This window comes from Nicotiana tabacum, chromosome 15 (genome assembly GCF_000715075.1).
Source record: "Nicotiana tabacum cultivar K326 chromosome 15, ASM71507v2, whole genome shotgun sequence".
In the NCBI taxonomy this organism is placed as follows: Eukaryota; Viridiplantae; Streptophyta; class Magnoliopsida; order Solanales; family Solanaceae; genus Nicotiana; species Nicotiana tabacum.
Genome location: NC_134094.1, coordinates 103264379 through 103285382, shown reverse-complemented (window position 1 = coordinate 103285382; position 21004 = coordinate 103264379). Strand labels below are relative to the sequence as shown.

Here is a 21004-nt window from a genome sequence, read left to right as displayed (position 1 = left end):
GACTGGTGGAGATTTTGCAGTGCTGGTGCTCGCTTTCTGGGGTGTCTTGGTGGCTGGACAACATACTGAAATGGAGCAATAGAGTATTGTGGGTTCTGAGGTGGATAGTAGTGCTCAGGGGAATCATCGGAAACCTGATGAGGCTGCTCATACCTTCGAGATGTTCTCCTAGGACCCCTTCTCGACCTTATTGTCATCATGGTTTCTTCATCCTTCTCATTCGTGTCACTAAAATTATCAGATTCAATCTTTACAGCATGAGTTGCAGCTTTGAGAACTGCCTGACTTATAATTTTGCCTGTCTTAAGGCCATTCTCAACCATTTCCCCAATTTTGATTGCTTCCAAGAAGGATTTGCCAACTGCGGACATCATGTTTTGAAAATAATCTGGCTCTTGAGCCTGAAGGAAGACAGTGATTAGCTCGTGGTCATCCATGGGTGGCTTAACTCTAGCTGCTTGCTCTCTCTATTTAATGGCATATTCCCTGAAGCTTTCAGTCGATTTCTTCTTCAAGTTAGAAAGGGAATTGCGGTCTGGGGCGATGTCGATATTGTACTGGAATTGTCTGACGAAGGCCCGGGCCATGTCATCCCAGACATGCCAGTGAGAGGTGTCTTGATCAATAAACCATTCAGAGGCCACCCCTGTCAAGCTTTCCCCAAAATAAGCCATTAGCAATTCTTCATTTCTTCCCGCACCTCTTAGCTGATTGCAATACCTTTTCAAGTGAGCTATGGGGTCGCCGTGTCCATCGTACTTTTCAAATTTGGGGATCTTGAAACCAAGTGACAAACGAACATCAGGGAACATACATAGATCCTTGAAGGCAACACTCTTCTTACCTGCCAACCCTTGCATATTTTTCAACTGCTGTTCTAAGCTTTTCATTCTTTGGGTCATTTTTTCCTGTGCCATCTTACGGGCAGGATTCTCAATCTTTGCAGGAAGATCGAATAGGTACGAGTGGTACTCAGGAGAATAGTATTGTTCTTGTTGGGTAGCAAATTGTGACTCGTGAGTTTTCTTTTGCACCATCGTCAGTTGTGGGATGGTGAAGACGGGTATAACAGTAGTGGTTGTTTGATTGGTTGTCAATGGCACACTTTGGGAGCGCGCAACAGAAGTTTTAGTTGTAGTCATACAGTTAGGAAAAAGACTGAACCCAGGTGGATAGGATTGATCGGGCAATGAGACCGGAATGGTAGTAGTCGAAATGGATGTGAACTCTGGGAAACCATGAATAGAAAAAGGCGGTCCTTGGCCATTGGCCCATGCTTGACACATTTCAGTCATTTGTTGCTTCAGTACTCTATTTTCCTCAACCACAGTAGACTCATGTAGAACCCTCTGACCCTGAGTCTCTTGAGCACTTGTAACAGCTTTGATGCCAGTTGTCAATGGCATTTTTTCCTTGGATATTGTGTTGCCAACTTACCACAAACCGACCACCTCAAACTTTTTCTATGATTCAAAACAAGAGACACGTTAGAATAGACTCAGTCGGTCCTTATTATCATCATCATTTTTATTTTATTTTTTCATTTATTTATTTTTTTTTGGTCGATCAAACCTGATGTGGGTTGCCTACGTATCATGTGGGAACATGAATCAGATCGTGCGTAGTTTGGGAGGATCAGAAATAAGGTAAATAAACTAACTCTTTTTGGATTTTGATTTTTTTTCTTTTTAATTTCCGAAAGAAAGACTTATATATAAAATAAAATAAAATATTTTTGGAATTTGATTATTTTTTCTAATTTTTTTCCGATAGGACTTCTATATAAGAAATAAAAATATTTTTTGGCTTTTGATGTTTTTGTTTTTTTTGGATTTTTTGGGAGAAAGACTTTCTAAAAAAAAGGTAGAAAATATTTTTGGGTTTTTAATTTCATTTGTTTTCTTTTTCTAATGAAAGACTCCTACAAATAAATTTTTTTTTTGGTCTAAAATTATTTTTTAATCTTTTATTTGTTTGGGATTTTCTAAAAAAAAAAAGACTCCTAAAAGAAGGAATTAAAGGAAATATTTTTGGATTTTTAAAAATGGGGTCTCAAAGAAAGACTTTCTAAACAAGGAAATAAAGGAAAATATTTTTAGATTTTTTAAAAATTGTGGTCTAAACGAAAGACTTCCTAAAGAGGAGGTAAAGAAAATATTTTTGGATTTTTTTGAAAATTGTGGGCCGGAACCGATGAGGTTTGCCTACGTATCCCACATCCGGTGAGAATCAGACCCGCGTAGTTCTGTCATTTTGATGCACAGAAAAATATGATTTGTTTTGAAATGATTCTCTCTTTGCTTTTGAAATTTTGACAGAGTAACGGGATTTTTGAATACCGGAATTATCAAAACCAGGTGTTTTTCTGTCTTACCTCACTCTTGGTTTTTCTCTTCTCTTTTTTTTTTTTTGAATTTTTTTTTCTTACTCACGAAGCCGGTCAACATACAAGCCAAGCAAATTAATGCACAAGTAGCACGTAAAGAATGCATCAGGATGGTCCTTTAATTTTGGGTACACCTGTCCTAGACGGACCCAACCCCTGTGTTGAGTCCCCTAAGCCAAATGCACGTGATGCAAGCAAACGTACCTACTAGGGATCCGGCATGAGGCTGTTATTCAAAGTTTAAATTCTGGGTGTATTGTTCTAGACCTGGCTTACCCGAGCGGACAACTCGAGCCGAGGGGGGGCAACGTACCGGTAACCAAAAGGCCATCCGGCTTTGTAACTGATCCGATCCTCATTCTAAATTAGGAAATGACATTAACAGAAAAGAAGTCACGCCAGCGTACACTTCCCAGAAGATTTAGAAGACTCGGAGAGAAGAAGGGTTTCGTGACAGTTTATATACAGTCCAAACAATATCAAAGCGGTAAAAAGAGGCATTTAGCACATTAGGCTCAAACACGTAGAAATCAGATAATAAGTAAAAGCCAAGTATAACAGTCATCTTAGCTCGAATTCTGAATCCTGAACCAGAGATTCTGGGTTCGTTCCCCAGCAGAGTCGCCAGAGCTGTCACACCTCCTTTTTTTCCGAGGGGGAGGATAGGGGAGTTTTTCCAATTAAAGTGACATTAATCGAAATGGAATTGTTTATTTATTTCAGAGTCGCCACTTGGAATAATTTATGGTGTCCCAAGTCACCGGTTTATTTTAAATCCCAAATCGAGGAAATTTAACTCTATTTATGGTCCGCGAACACAGAAGATCGGGTAAGGAATTCTGTTAACACGGGAGAAGGTGTGAGGCACTCCCGAGTTCCGTGGTTTTAGCACGATCGCTTAACTATTAATACTTGGCCTAATTATCTGATTTATTATATGTTTTAAAATCTATTGTGCATTACCGTTTCTATACCGCTTTTAATATTTATGGAATTTATTTCTAGAACAAGTCACGATGTCGTACACTTGTCATTTTGGCACACATCGCAAACCACGCCACATGAAATGCACCCGCAATTTACGACATGCTTATTTTTATTATTGTTTGAAGTTATGATCGGGCCACATGAAATGCACACCCGAATTGGAGATTACGTATCGTGACCATGCCACGGGAACCGTACCCATGGCCACGATAATTTATATTAATCGCGCCTAAAGCAAGCTACGAGGTTCATGAGTGATTATTTTCCTAAGTTTGAGATCAAGCATGAAGGTTTAAGAACGATTTATTGTGACCAAACTACAAAATTGATTAAGCTAGTAGAGTTGTTGCTGTTGGGTAGTGAAATGGGCAATCGGTTGAGGTAACTATGTTTGGACCTAACAAGGCGTTTGACAAACAACTGCCGCACTACTATTTTATTAATAATATTGATTAACATGTTTGGTGCATGACTGAGGCCACTCATGAACAACAGCGACCTAATGAGTTTCAGAGTCCATTTGACTCTTTAAGTTAATTCAACGTATTGGGCGGTGACCCAAGTAAATCAATTTTGGCCCCTATTGAGGCCTAGCATGTCCAAACATTGAATTTCTTTTGTCTCTAATCACCTGTGATGAAAATGTACATTTACTTAACATTTACAATACTAATTTGAACCATTTTCATCAAACAAAGTACTCATGAATTAAAGGATGAACTACTCATATGGAGGAAATCTCAAATTACAACTAAATGGCTACAGATTTGATGTTTCAACAATTGAAATTAATATTACAAACCATACATGTCCTAAATGACCAATTCTTAAACTCTGCCCTTTATATTGACACTTTTATACATGAACTTCAGTTGGTTCCATAAGTGTTCCCAGAATTTAATTAACCAAACAGTTTGAATAGTAATTAGATCTGCAAAATGTGACTTCTAACACAACTGATTTCAAAACACAAAAAGCTCTTTAGTCACTAATTAGCATACTTCGATAGAAATCTGACATATTCAAAGCAAGCATATGGAATATAGTGACCGAATCATCTTAGATTCAAAGCGAAATGTAACATTAATGCCTATTCAATAACAAACACTCACAGATCTCAATTCAAGTTCAAAGCATACATATTCTTATAATTTCATGACATCAAAATCAAACAGAAGCATAATTTAAGGAAGAAAATTACCTCGACAGCAGCGGAAACAATAAAAGCTGGACCAAATAAAGGTCCAAAAAAAAAACTTTAAGAAGAAGCTCAACAACTCAAATGGAGAAAAGCAGCAATAAGTTTGGATTCCACATCTCTTTTGAAAAACCCAGGAAAGAGAATTAGCTTTCATATCTCAATTCAAAATTCCAGTTGCTCAGTTCTCTTGTTTCAACCATTTCGTGTGTGCTTCTGATTTTTCCCTTTAACTCCCTGAATTGCGTGTGTATGTGAATGTGTGAGAGAAGAGATCAGTGTGTTGGTGAGAGAGTGACCATGGAGAAGCGGGCTGCTAGGAATGGTGTCGAAGGAGAGGGGAAGTTTTTTTTAGAGGAGAGCCGCTAGGGTTCGTCAAAAGGGGGGGATCCGTCTCTCTTCTGAAGGGGGGCCTCGTTAGGGTGTAGGAAATTAGGTTTTTTTATTATAAAAGGGTTGTGGGTTATGGAATGGGTAAATGGGCTGAAGGGAGGGGTGGACTGTCAGAAATTGGGCTCAAGTTTGGGCCACATTTGCCTTTAAAGGTGGCCCTTTAACTCTACAAAGCTAAAATATTAATTTCTTTTCCTAAAATATCATACCATAAAAATATAAATTCAATCCTAATTAATTAAAATATCTATATTATGACATGAAACTATTTTTGTATTTTCAAACATATGTTTTAAAATTAAAACTAAAAGTTGACTGAAATCCTATTAAAAGTAAAAATAAACAATTTTTTTTGTAATATTCCTTTTAAAAGTTACGCGGGTCAAAAATTACATGCTTACAGCGAGCGACGACGACGACGGCGCGAGACTTGCTTTCTTCTTAACTCTTTAAGAGCTACAAGAAGAGCAATTATATATATACCCACCAAAAAATTTTTCCTCTTCCAATATGGGACAATGTCTCATTGTCAAGAGGGGAAAACTTAAAATTTTACTCAAAAATTTCATTTTTCCTCCATTTCCCATTCACCCTCATTTTAAGACTATTTCATCTTAAATAACAAAAACCTCAACAGTAGGTTGTATGATATTTGTATGAAGCGTGACAGACAAACTGTATCACACATTTGAAGATGTATCAACATTGTAGTAAAGTTGTATTATAGTTGTACACTGAATTGTATGAATATTATCTTTATATTGTATTAAGTTTGTATGAATATTGTATGAAAGTTGCAAATAAATTATATAATTAGTTGTATGAAATTTAATTTTTAAGTTGTATGTTATTGTAGATGTAATAAAGTTAGTATCAAATTTGCAACAAAAGAGCCTTAATCAAATAATTAGGTCCATGGATTATCTTTTTTCTTATGTTCTTTATTGCTAATTTAACAAGACAAATACATTTCTTAATACTGGATAGCGAAAACCTAAAAGTTCAAATCATCACCACAAATTGTCAGGTCTATTTCTTCGTGTGACAATGTAAAGAGCATGAGATATGAGAAAAAATATAAATAAATAAATAAATATAAGAGAAAAAAAAAGGGAGTAGTTAGAGAGGTCCATTTCCATTATCTGTTGCAAACATATTAGGTATGAGTAGCTATTTTTAATAATTTCTTTTTTAGTTTGACGTTTGCACCAAGCAGCCTAAACACCCAACTTAGCCTGTTGAATTGCCAAATTAACTACTACGACGAGACAAACTGATAATGCTTAAGTCATGACACTTATTTTATTTTTAAAAAAAAATCGGAACATCACACATTAAATGACTAGTATTTTGAGCATATTTATCACTCATCAAAGCTTAATTGACGAGCACTGTTAACTACTAAACCACAAGAATCGCGTTTTTATTTTTATCTTCTTAAAAAGAGAATTTATACCTAATCTATATTCCAAGACTAAAAAAAAGTTAAATCCTTATTTATTTACTTAAGGGTCCTCTGGTTACCGGGTTAGGAAAATAAGTTTAGTATAGAATGGTTGTTTTATGCTGCTTTTGATTAGCATTTCAAACGATTTTATATGAGAATTCCAGTATCATTCTATACCAAATTCAACATGCTAATTTATAAGAAAACTAGCTTTACGAAAATAAAACACATAAAAGATCAAAATAGCCTTAATATATATTTCTAATTTTTTACTAAAAAAAAGAATAAAATTTATAAAGTCATATGGAGTATTATTTACCATACATCTCATTTGTTATGCAATAAATCAAATATCCGCCAACAAAGGCATGTATGCTACATTATCCAGTGATTTGATTATTAAATCATGTATTACATCATTGCCTTTGCATTATCTTGTACATAAAACCCTTAATTTTTCTAGCTTTTCTCATGTAGAAAAGAAGGGGAAAAATGAGAATAGTTGCACATCTATTGGATTCAGTTGGAAATGTTGAATTTCATCACCCAAATAATGCATAAACATGCCGTCCCCTTTCACTATTGAATTGAAGTATTTAACAAATCAAATCAATAAAACACATCACTATCTCCAGCACTTAGCCAATAAAGCACGCATGCTACGTAAAAACACAGGGATAAAGACAACGCACAACACCAAATACAGCAATGAAACAATATACATAAAATGGAACTAGTGATGTTTTTCATTTTTGTCATTTTGATAACGACAATGTCTGCGCAATTTCCTTTATTCTACCGGGAACCTATTATCTACAACAAAACAGTAATCACGTAATTTTGCTCACCAAGACGACTTCCACACATTCAGAGAAATATATTTTGAAAAATATTTTCCTCGTAAACTCATCTTTTTTTTTTCAGAAAAATGGATAGCCATTGCAATTGCTGCCCTGTCATTGACATAAGAAAGGAATAGGCATTAGGCAATAGGAAGTAACATGACCGGATCAAGAAAAAGGAGCAAGAAAGTGATAGTTGGGACCCAAATTGCTCACCAAGTATAAACTTGACACATTTTCAGGTCCTACTGATCAGAAACAAGTCATCTGCTCTTCAACACATACAGCTGAGACATGAATGAGACATGGCCACTGATTTCAATAGCATAGCCACTGGTTATAGAAAATGATGGAAATAAGACTCACAAAGGGTCTTTAATTAGCTGTTGCTATCTATGCTTTATCAAATGTTACATACTAGTAAACTATGTTGGCCGGACTCTTGCCGTACCGTGTTAAATCCTCCAAGAATGTACTACTTTTGGCGTTTGAACAATGCATGTACACCCATTTAGCTCTTGGAATGGCCAATTTGACTGCTCTGATCATAGCACAAAGCTAATATCTTTTCTGATCAAAACAAAACAACTCCTATTTTTGGAAGCATATTTATGACTCATCTCAGTTATATTGACAATTACTGCTAACTTCTAAACCATGGGGAGGGTGCTTTATTAAAAGAATGAAAAAAGAAAAAAAAAAAAAAAAAAGGGAAAACCACAAGTTATCAAAATTCTAAGCGTCAAAACAAGATACATTTCTTTGATCTACTTAGTTCATCTACCCTCTCTCATGTAGGAAAGAAAAAGTAAGAAAGAGAATAGTTGCGCGACGCAATGCAGGTGGCTCGCCTGCAGTTAGAATGTGTGGAATTTTATCACCATAATATTTCAGAACATGCAGTCCTCTTTCAGCAATGAAGAAGCTTAACAATAGAGCACAAAGGAATCAAACCAATAAAACACATCACAACTCTCTAGCGGCAAAAGACGCGCATTAAGACAGAATCTACACCAAAATATAGTATATTGGCCATTCAAAGAAATGATACATACATGGAATCAAACTGGTAAAGTTCTAGATGACAAACGTCACACCATGATAACATAGTGGAGGAAATCTTAACTGGTAATGTGGATATAGCAGTCTTTACACGAGAATTTCGACCCTTCTTAGGCATTGACAAATCCAGAGTGGTCAATTCATGCTCAATCAAGCAGAGCAACAAATACCTGATGTAACAGCAAAACAAAGATGTGTTGCCACTGCAATGGGTGCCATTCGATGAGGGAAGCTGTAAAGGGGGTAACTTGACAAGATCAAGGGAAAAGGACACAAATGAAAGGGTCTGGTAACTAAAATGCCCACCAAGCACAACTACTTCTCCAGGATGCTATTGAGGTATGTGTCATCTGCTTGTTCACACATACAGCTATGAAGTAGGTGGGAAAACGTTTTTCCCAGGGCTGAATAACTTTTCTCTTCAGCATCAAGACATGAACTCATATATACCGTCACCATTGGAACAACTATACGAAGTACCCACCGTATGTGTACAGACATGAATGAGACATGACTAGAGATTTCAAAAGAACAGTAACTGCTTCAATAGAATGAAGGAATTAAGACTCCAAAAGGTTCTTCAATCCGGTTTCCTAGCTTATGACGTTCAGCGAACTCCTCCTTACCACACCACATCTAACCTTACTTCTGCTTATTTATTCACAAAGCATTAAAACTTACCTCAGAAATATATGCTACAAGTACCAATACTACTAGTACTGGCACTACTGTCAGCAGGAGCATACTGAAGCTCAAAGAGTATCAAGTCCTAAAGACTCGGTTTTCATCTTCAGGGATCTCAAGTAACTTATTGCTTCATCAATGACAACCATCGAATCTTTTCCTTTCACTCCAGGGATTATCTTCTGCAAAACGCTTATCGTCTCAAAAATTTCATTTTTTCTTGGCCTCTTTTCCCCAGATAGAGAAACCAATGCTTCTGAAACTTGATTATTGCTATTGCCACAACTGGATTCTGCATCATCCTCTAAGTCAGAGCAAGTAAAGGGTTTCGCAGAGGTTGCAGTATCGATGATTGATGGTACATCACAGCCACCATCGAACCGTTTACGCTTTTTGTTTGGCCATTCCGAACTAGCTACTTCTTCGCCTATTTCATCAAGCCACTGTGGTAGATCATGAGCTGTCATAGTACTAGGCGAGTGCCCTGTGCTTATTTCGTCACCATCCTCAGAATTACCATCATCATCATCTGAGTAGAGTAGGGCATTCAATTCTTCAGTGTCCTCGTGCAATTCACTTTCCACGTCATCTGTATAGTTTTCTTCATAATATTCACCACTGAAGTAATGCCCAGATGGACAAATTCCATTCCTTTTAATATGTGGGCCTTCCTTAATCAAATTACAAGGTCCAGCGGGTTGTGGACTCCGAGAGGGCAGGCATTGAACTGGAGTACCATTTGGAGAACTGTAAATTAAAGTTGTTTGACCACCAGATTGATCAAACACAAGAAATCTCTTCTGAGCGGATCCACGGCTTGCATCAGCTTCTTCTTTATCTCCAAGATTGTCAATTGTTTGAGGACCAAGCTTTGTGTTCACTACAGTGTTTAAAACTGGAGTGAAACCTTGTCGGAACCGTGGTAAACAGTATAACCAATTACAAGGTTCAGTTGGTTGGCTTGCCTTTGACTCTGGCAGCCTATAAAATGAGAAGTGAGAATTCCCTTTTACTGGAACCTCATTCGAGTGAGGAGTCATGTAAATAGGAACAGAATTCTGCTGCCCAATATTGAGTCCACAACTAGAAAAGTTCGAATGGGCTGATTGCAGATCTGGATACTGGTGATGGAACCAAGAACCGAAGTCTTTTTCCATTCAACCTCAACAATCACCTAATTATCAAACCCAAAAAAAAATATCTATAAACCAAATGATCCATATGTAAAAACTTAACCTTCAAATCAATAAAAATTGCCAAGAACGGAGATATCGTGAAACATACCAGTTCTAAATAACTGAGGTAATACAAATTGCTGATTACTTCTTGTAGACTTGAGAAACAACAGAAAATCCAAAAATTCCAGCTTAACTTGAATGCAGTAACAAGAAAGATAAAACTACGTGACGGGTTTCAACAACTGGCGAAAATATTCAGCCTGAAATAAACAAGAAAAGAAATTAGCTTTCATCCACAATCTCTTCAACTAAAAAGTAAAAACTAGGAGATCAAATATACAACAAGACAATAAAATTGGAATCTAAAAAACTACGAACGCTAACCTGGCAATCCTGGAGAGGTTGAAAGCATGCAATTACTCTAACAATTATGGTGGCAGACCCAGCAATCCCATTTTCGTGCTTCAATGCCCGAAATCTTGTCTGGCCAGCTGCTTGGCACACCATAACTACTTGTTCCAATCCCTCCCACAACCAACACACCACAATCTTAATTCTAGCAGAACTGATTCTTAAAAACCCCACCAGAAAAATTGTTCAAGTTAAGGAACAATTTTGCTAATCCTTCAAATAAACACCACACAACTATCTCCTATAAGAAAGCTAAAAAAGTGAGTAATCTGAAGAGAAACAGATTCTCAGCTGATCATGAGAAGGTAGCAAGGTATGACAATGAAACGAGTGGAACCCATGGAAGATTAATATAAAAAGAATATGAATTTTCTGAGGTGAAAAACGAATCAAGATTTCAGAAAAGAAGTGATTTTGTGGAGGGTATTTTACAGAATAACATGACAGTACAAGTTCAAGGAGATGACTTTCCTATATACATCAACAGATAAACTGCACCACAGCATGCTGTTCCTCACTTTAGTCAATTATAAACTCCTGTAAACATTACAACATACTAACATCAGTTTAAAAACCAAGACATCAGATGAAACCATATATGTTATAGAAAAAAATAGTAGGAATCTTGTGAATGCACGCCTGAATACTCAGAAAATTGAGGGGTGGGGCGAATTATTACTTATTAGGACAAAGATGGTTACTTTTTTGGCTTTTTGCCCCTTGAGTCTTTGTACCAAGTCATACAAAGATTCTTTTTTTAAAAGAGACATACTAGTAAGACTACAGGATTAATTTCATTGTTATTTTCTTGAAACCAGACATGGAATTAAAAAAGTTAAGAAATTGCAGCTGAAAATCCATTCACATAATTAGCTGTTAACCTCTATTTTTAGTAGCTTCTATAATTAGAGTAATAAGGCAATTTTATTTTATTATTGGAGATAAAGCAAGATCCTAGTGAAAACTCCTTTAAAACTTGGAAAACTAACAACCATACAACCAAAACATGAATACCAAGAATCAAAACTCAAATGGACTAAATGAAAAAACCAAAATCGACCGTACAATTACTTTATTGAGAAAATAGGTACTTACAGAGAATGAAACTAGAGAAGCGAAACCCAATTGATTATAATGAGAAACCCAAAAATAGCAGAGATTTGATTTTGGAGATTGAAAGTAGTGTGTGTATGTGTGCAAAATATAGAGAGGGGAAGTAGAGTACAGTCAAAGATAAGGGGAGAGACTATATAAAAGGAAAAAGACCATCTTCTTTACTTTGGTTGATGGAATTAATTGCTTTCATGCGTGCCAAGTGCACGCTTGGATTTGTGTATAATCATATCACTCCTTTTTTTTGGGGGGGGGGGGGGGGAAGGGAGGAGGGAGGTGAAGGTATAGAAAGATCCCCACTTGTTTTCTACTATTTGTGTTTGGTACAGTAAAAATATTTTTTTTGAAATCATTTTTCAATATAAAATTACTTTAAACTTCAAAATACTATGTTGAGAATAATATTTTTTAAAAATAAAGAAATGAAAAGTGACTTTCACTTCTTATTTCTAGAAGTTAATTTTTTTTACAAGTATCCTAATTTTTGTGTAAAATATTTGCAAAAATTTCGATAATTTCCAATTATAATATTTCACAATAAAATAAAGCGCGAAAATATTTGACACTTCAAACTAAAAATGTTCTTACCAATCGACCATCTAAGAAATATCAAGAAAATCATGATTCCGTTGGTAATTACTCCTACTTGTTAATTTTGTTTTGTGTTTGGTTGTTGAGTTGATTTGTTTGTAAATTTGACTTTAAGTAGGAGTAATTATTGTTGTAAATAAATAAATAAAAATTCGGAACTATCTGGTAGTGAACCGGGGCCCGGGGACATTGAGTGGACCCGTGGGTTAGATCATGATTCCTCCAATTCGCTTTCGTTTGGTTAAGTTATGACCATTATATTTTCCACTCCCTTTTTTTTATTCCAACTTATTTGTTTTTTCTTTTTTGGAGAAAAAGAAACTTGAATTATTTTCGAGAAAAGAAAACCTAGATTTTTTTCATTACAATTAAGGTGGAGTTAGGATGGCCGAAGGGGTTCCGAACCTCCGTCACTCAAAAATTACACTAAAGGTTAAGTTATGACCATTATATTTTTCACTTCCTTTTTTTTATTCCAACTTATTTTTTTTTCCTTTTTGGAGAAAAAGAAACTTGGATTATTTTCGAGAAAGAAGACCTAGATTTTTTTCATTTCAATTAAGGTGGAGCTAGGCTGGCGGAAGGGGTTCCGAACCTCCTTCGCTCAAAAATTATACTAAAAGTTAATTTTTTTTTTAATGCATTAATAATATATATCGAATTCTCTTAACTGCTTAGTGTATTTACTTTTTAATATTTCGAATTTCCTTAGTGAAAATGTTGGCTCCACTATTGATTACAACCCTCCATCTAGCCTCACATTGACATGCAAAGGAGGGCGAAAATATCCAACTTTTTCTATTGGAAATGAAATTAAAAAGAGAAATGCACCAAGTTGTTTTTTTATCCTTCATCTTTTAGTGATTTAATTTGGGTTAGCCATGTCTTTTCTATATATTTTTTTCTTTCTCTTTGTTCTTCTTCTCTTGAAAGTGGACTATTTTGGTATTTAAAGCAAATGAAAAGATTGGTTATTATATGAACGAATTCTAGGTACTATTTTTTCAAATCTCATTTTGACTACGAATTGAATGTTTCTTTTTTCTATACGAAATGGATTTTATCCCCTCTCTGTTTCCATAGATAATCTTTTTGGGGTAATTTTTAAGGTGATATTGGTCAATTTCAGATGTAAGACCAAACTTTTGCATTTTGAGAAAAGGAAAAATAAAATGGACAGCAGTAAAAAGGGGAAAGTATCCAATGTGTAACGAGAACACCCAATCATTTGAAACTTGACCATTCAAACCATGTGAATCATATATGCACAATGTAGCCCCCTCTAACCAGCTGTGGCTACTTGATGACCATTAATAACTCTTGACTTAACAATAGATGTGACAATATGGTTGTAATTTCTTCCCTTTTAATCGGGTTGGCTGCCTAAGGTGAAAATAAAAATTGAGACCTTAAATTTTTTTAATTATTTTTTCTCTTATAATTTATCCAAATCAAAAGAAGTTAGAATCAGTTTTAATTATTGTCAATGTCTAACCAATTTGTTTAATATCTCTTGTGTTATCATGTTGAACTTTATTGATTTAATTTTGAAAAAAAAATTCAACCAAGACAACTGATATAAAAATTGTTAACGGTAATTGAATTAACATTTTTTACCTGATTGAGTTTGCCATAGAGTATTCTTCTACTTATACAGTTTCTCGTAGCACTTTTAACTCTAAATATAAGTTGAAACAAATAATATTATTGTAACTACTATGCTTCAAAAGTCATTCAATGCTAAAGACAAATTTTAATAGTTACTTATCAAAGTAGCTTGAAAATATCTACAAAGGCACTCAAAGAATTTAAAAAATATATTCTAAACTAACATATTAAGTAGATCGATTTAAGTTGGGACGAATTAAAGACGGGAAACAACTAGTAACTACAATTTAAGATGTGTAAAATAACTATTTTAACCAATTATTTTAAAAATTCTATCAATAGTGAATAATTATTAGATATTATATATATTATTTATAGATTTTGGGGCCTTAAGTATTTTGGGGGCCTAAGGCCATTGTCTTAGTGGCCTAGTCAGCCCGGCTTTTAGTTAAAAGTCTTAAATTTAAGACTTGAGAATTGAGAAGTTTTTTATTAATAATTATATATTTTTAGTGGTTTTATCGAATGCGAATTTAAATTTATCGGGGTTAATGTATTCCACATACGGTTAAAAGAAAAAAGAAATATATCTACATCAAGACTGGGGTTTAAAGGTCTTAAGAGAAAATAAAAGAATAATTTCAGAGATCTCCATCTAGAGTTTGCCTCATCACATTAATCCTACTTGTGGTTTATGATATTACGTTTATTTTTTCTATTTTAATTTTTTATAATAATTCTTTTAATTTAGTTTTTACTAATAAAAAATATTATAATCTGATTAAATTGTCCTTTTTAATATTTTTGTTTTTCAATTAATTATTTTAGTGAATATCTTTTTCAATAGAATTGTTACTAAAAAGGGCCTGATGGGAAAGAAGAACAAAGAAGCATACAACAATACTTTTTATCATTAAAAAAAACAATAATACTTTAATCATTACTTAAAAAGAAAGAAAGACCAGCATTATTCCACACATACTCCGCGAGAAGTATTTAATCATCAACATTACTAGTAGTACTACTTTACTCTTCAACCTTCTTTCACTTTTTTCTTCCCTTACTTTATCTTTACTGTAGTAAATAATATGGAGTAGTGAAATACATGATTAAAGCATGCAAATATAACAATTGTACTTTGGCCAGCCATGCCCATACAGTGTATAGTAATTTTCACTATTAATCTTAGACTAGCTATATAGTTTATTATTGGGAGAGAGATGCATATATATCATCATGGGTATATATGTTCCAGCTTGATTAAAATATATCATATTATATATTAATTATCATTTTATAAAAAAAAACTGGCAGCTGGCATCAGCTGGTAAAGAAACTGAATTTATGCCGAACTCGACATACATCAAAGCTAGCCCGCAAGATGAGAATTGACCATAATAATGTAAAATTACATTTAAATAGCGGATGTGGGAACTCAACATCAGCATCACCCACTTCATTGTGCAATAGTTTAAATAAAATCGAGAAGTTTGTCCTAATAATGTTGAATTCTATAACTGAAACTTGCACGTATTATTCGTCACTTGCTTAGTGGTTTAATAGTTCATTTATGTGCATGTGAAGCAACTATATTCTCTCTATTGGTTAGCATTCGCTTATATATGTTGGCTTTCGGTTCTATATATACTGTTTTTATTAGGCTGATTTGATCATACTTTTATTAAGATAATAATAAAGCAGGTGATTATCGAAAACGATAGTCAAATTCTCAACCGTTCCCTTCTTTGACTATACACTACTCATAGCTAAATTTAATCTTTTTTAGGTAAGAGGTGACATACATGGAGTACTCCATCTAATAAAGATGAAGGAAACATATAATTGCTGTTTATTAAACTAAGCACTATAAAGCCAACTTTGGGAAATACTAGAAAAGAATTACGATTTAGTTGTTTGTCGGAAGTAAGACCAATCAGAAATCTCATACTATAAAAGTTCTTGTAATCAGAGTGGCTATTGTCTAGATATTTATTGAATTAACCAAGTAAAATTTTAAAAATCCACTAATGTATGCTTTTGTCTGGAATTCTTATATCTTCTTACAATCCTTGTGGAAGAAAGATGTTTAAACTAAAATGATGTTTTGGGAATTTTTTTATATATATATTCTGTATGTTATATAAAAAAAATTAAATAAATTTTATACATTTTTTGGACTATCGAATATAAATAGAATCTCGCATGCTAAAAATAAAAATAAAAACCTATATTTGTTGTGGGTGGGTGTACTACTGAACAACAAAGATTGAGATTGCGGGCTCGCTCACTTAATAAGTTCCCTGTCTTCCATAATTAAGGTTGAGAGTTCAAACTCCATCAATATAATAAAAAATAAATAAATAAAATAAACGTCAAAGACCTCCTAAAATTGTCTGACTATTCCAATAAGTGGTCAGTTCATATCCATTACCCTTGAGTCATTCCTTGACACGTATCAAATCGAACTGCAAATTTGATATTTATTGAAGATAGAATAATAATATGAAAAATAGAAGAAAGTATTAGAATCTTGATTATATTGTACGAAAAGATAACTAAAGCGAGTATGGAGGATGAATAAAGTAGGGCTAAGACGTGCCTTGAGGAATCCTTTGCTTTTACATCTGCTATAATTGTGTATAATACATTAAAAACAAATTATTTAGTGATAGAGGGTTTAAGTACTGCCACCAAAAGTGTAGACCTAATGAAATTGGGAAGAACGATGTATATTGTTCCCCTAACTCCAAACACCACTTGCATTTGATTTATTAAAGCATCCTTTATTATTATTATCCAAAATTAATTTACACTTAGGAGGTATAAATTATTGGCTACCTTGGATCTTCTCATCTGTGCAAAAGATTTGTTTCAGGTGACCAAATCATGGTCTTTAGGGTTTTTTAATTAGTCCAGCCATGGCTTCATTAGGCACTATATATATAGAGTACAGTACATCCACTTTCATCTTTTAAATTAGTTAATTAGTTATTAATTGTTTATTTTATGTCTCCTTGTCTTCCTCTTGTTTCAGTTTTTCTTTTAAGAATTCAATATCGTCCAAGATCTGTTGAGCCAACTAATTTGGATTCACCTCATATAAATACTCGTACAGATTGGGCGCTTTATTTGGTCGCCCCTTTTTAACTTATACCTATTTTGATTTTCGTTTGCATCCGTACCTATTTTTGTGTTAAAAGCATTTTAAAAAGACGATTTTGTCCTTCTTTAATAAAAGACTATTGACAAACTGCAGGACAAAAACTTAAGCATGTTTAGGCTGAAGTTTAGCAAATAAACTAAAAAAACTTCAGCTTGTTTAGACTGAATTTTCGGATAAAACTCATGACAAAACTGTAGACTGCGTTACAAAACTTCAGCATGTTTTGGTATGAAATTTTAGCAAATGAACTAAATAACTTTAGCATGCATTAGCAAAAAATCTTAAGAAAATTACATACTGCAAGACAAAAACTTAAGCATGTTTAGTCTGAAGTTTTAGCAAATGAACTAAGAAATTTCAGCATGTTTAGTCTGAAGTTTTAGCAAATGAACTAAATAACTTAAGCATGTTTAGTCTGAAGTTTTAGCAAATAAACTAATAATTTAAGCATGTTTAGTCTGAAGTTCTAGCAAATGAACTAAATAACTTAAGCATGTTTAGTCTGAAGTTTTAGCAAATGAACTAAATAACTTAAGCATGTTTAGTCTGAAGTTTTAGCAAATAAACTAATAATTTAAGCATGTTTAGTCTGAAGTTCTAGCAAATGAACTAAATAACTTAAGCATGTTTAGTCTGAAGTTTTAGCAAATGAACTAAAAAACTTAAGCATGTTTAGTGTGAAATTTTAGCAAATGAACTAAAAAACTTAAGCATGTTTAGTCTGAAGTTTTAGCAAATGAACTAATAACTTAAGCATGTTTAGTCTGAAATTTTAGCAAATGAACTAAATTACTTAATCATGTTTAGTCTGAAGTTTTAACAAATGAACTAAATAACTTTAGAATAACTTAAGCATGTTTAGTCTGAAATTTTAGCAAATGAACTAAAGAACTTTAAAATAACTTAAGCATGTTTAGTCTGAAATTTTAGCAAATGAACTAAATAACTTCAACATGTTTAGACTGAAGTTTCGGATAAAACTAATGCAATAATTTAATTTTTAAAGCGTAGAGGACAATTACGATATTCCCCATCAGATTTATTTTGACCTTGATTATTTTTCCTTAATATTATCTTTTCAATTGATTAAACTAATATCCAATTGCGATTAACATATCTTCATCATCTGATCTATGCTGCTTCTATATTGTTCTCACGTTCTTAAGCACCATTAAGGGTGAGGCGTTTGGGCTTTATTAATTCTTACAACTCCATCAGTTGTTTCATGATAAATAATTTTAGCATGTATTAGCATGAAGTTTTAGCTTCAATGTGAAGCAATTTCATGCTATATTAGCATGAAGTTTTAGCTTCAACATGAAACGATTTCATACAAGTGTGATTCTGAAGATGAATCTCGACAAGTTTCTGATTTTTTGATAAAGCTGCTGAGAGGAGATCATTTAATATCTTTTATCAGGGGTGTAATTGTCATATTATTACGGATTTTTTGTTAGCTGACTATCAAATCAATAATTTTTAAAAATAGGGTACAGATTAAAAGGTGGCACAAATATAGGGTACGACTGCAAATCCCCGTAAATACTCCTTATCAAGTGATTCTCCATTCCTAAGGCTCGAATACCATTTTCTTTTTCATGTCCATTACAAGTTCATCAAACTTATTTCTTATAACCATACATTAAAGTGTTTGAAGTTGCACTATAAATGTATATCTTCTATAATAAAAAAAAAATGCACTGTAAATAAAGAAAGGAGGCACACATGCGGGCATTAATGTTCAATCTTTATGTCATGATCATATAGTTAATCTCATCATGCTTTGGCAACTCAAATCAAAGAACTCATAAGAGGTTATCACGGGTTTCCCCTATGCAAAATTATGGCTTTGGGGTTGCAGGTCTCTGCTCATGATTAATGGAGTAACTAAAGTTCAACAATACTGATCATGTCAAAGTTTCTTTCTTTGGAGTTCATATATATTTTTTCAAACCATTATTAGACTCACCTTGAATTATACTTCTAAAATATTGTTATGATAACAAAATTACACTCAAGGATTTAAATATCATCTTTTCCTCCAAAGAAAAATAAAAGAGAGAAAAGGAATTAGAGTTGCAACCTAATTAATACTTGCAACTTCTATCTGCAATCAAGTGATATATATTATAAAAGTATGAATACAATGTCGGTTTATAAAAATAACCTTGTAATTTTAAGCATAATAGCTCATAGTAAAAGGACATAACCGGAATTCTAGATATTAGCCTTATAATTCTATTAGTTTTATGACATAATACTACATGTTAGGAATCTTACATGACTAACTTTAGGAATCCTAATCCATATAAAATTCCTATTACCAATTTAATTTTAAAATGTATTATAATGTCCTATTACTAATTTAATTTGAGAATGTATTATATTGTCCAAATCCATTAAGAAAAATGAGAGCATATATTATTATAAAAGCATAAATACCATATTAATATATCAAATTGCCCTAAAATATTAAACGAAAGAACTCATAAGGAAATGACATAACTGAAATAACCTATTTTTTGGACTACAATATCTTCTATGCTAATTTTTAATATTTAAAAATTTAAAATTAATGAAATTTTGTCTATTAAATTCTTTTTAAAAATATGTAGGAAGGTTTAATAAAATTAATTTTATAAGAATCCTCCGTATTGGCAATACATTACCACTACATAATGTCCAATACGAAGAAAAAATAAAAGTAATATTAAATAGAACACATAAAGAGTTAAAATTGAGAGGAAAAAAAACCCCACGATAATATATTTTTATATTATATTTGAACTATTTTCCTACTCAAATAATATTTTTTTTATCAATTTATTGTGTAATATTAAAAAATACCCAATTATTAAACAATAATTAAGAAAATATTTAAGAATATAAATTTGTGAGAAAAGGAAAAAAATGGTTGGTAAGAGTCAATACCACTAATGATTCTATCAATATAAAGATCTAAAAGTGAAATGTCATATCAATCTTTTACTCTTTAAAAATAAAATTTATGGTGGATAATATTATAATTAAGATTAAATATTCAAAACAAGTGATGAACTAATATTAAGATCTGAATCAACATAGAATAAATTATTTTTTATGTTAAAATCAAATGATTAAATCGTTGAATTAATTATTTAGCAAGGGAATCCAATTCAATTATTTTTTGAATTCATCATATGAGTAAAATTCTTATTTAAATTAAAAATAATCTCCGGGTACATAAATTTATTCCATAAAAAAATGTTAGAACACAAATTAAAAAGTTTAATATATTATTAAGAAACAAAATGCTATACAAGTGTCTCAGGAAGAACAATCAAAGCTAAATCCTAAATAAGAACAAGTTTTCAAGACTATTTTATAAAGAGTCGACTCTGTTATAACGGGATTATTCTTTGTAGATGCCTCCGGCGGAATCGAAATAATATTTCTATGTCATGCATTACTTGCAAATATCATATCAACAGGAATGAAACTGTTAGCAATAATAACAAGTGGTATACAAATAACGATTTTATTTTAAAACTACCCACTTTAGATTTGATATACATCTTCAAACAACTTAAATAACTATCATAAATATATCAAAGCAGTGCAATTGTGCTAAATTTATAAGGAAAGCAAAATTGATAATATGGGATGAAGCACTTATAGTTAAGTGTCAAACGATCGAAATAATTACATGGAGTTCTAGAGATATATTGGATATTAATGAACCGTTTGGTGAAAAATCAATGGTTTGGGAGGTAATTTTGTCAAGTACTACCAGTAGTTCCAAAATCGACAAAAGCAGAGACTGTAAAAGCTAGCTTACCAAAGTTATACTTCTGGCCTCAACGAAAAAGATTCAACTGACAAGAAATATAAAGTAAGAACAGATCCAATATCCAGTATCTTCTTGCTTCGTGTCGGAAACGAAGAAGATCATCCAATAAAAG

The 21004-nt window shown here is 32.9% G+C and overlaps 1 protein-coding gene and 1 long non-coding RNA gene across 2 annotated transcripts; both read right to left on the bottom strand.

The window, feature by feature from the left end:
- Positions 1–7137: 7137 nt before the first annotated feature.
- Positions 7138–7832, bottom strand: LOC107767918 (uncharacterized). The gene is made up of 3 exons (XR_012699381.1): positions 7705–7832; positions 7470–7586; positions 7138–7364 (listed from the first exon to the last, which is right to left on the bottom strand). It is a non-coding gene; the product is annotated as an uncharacterized LOC107767918 (long non-coding RNA).
- Positions 7833–8262: 430 nt separating this feature from the next.
- On the bottom strand, positions 8263–11902 carry LOC107767915 (transcription factor bHLH145-like). The gene is made up of 4 exons (XM_016587030.2): positions 11684–11902; positions 10562–11125; positions 10284–10437; positions 8263–10173 (listed from the first exon to the last, which is right to left on the bottom strand). Exon 4 carries the CDS (start codon positions 10154–10156, stop codon positions 9068–9070), a length of 1089 nt encoding a protein of 362 aa, XP_016442516.2. The 5' UTR covers positions 10157–10173; positions 10284–10437; positions 10562–11125; positions 11684–11902; the 3' UTR covers positions 8263–9067.
- Positions 11903–21004: the final 9102 nt, after the last annotated feature.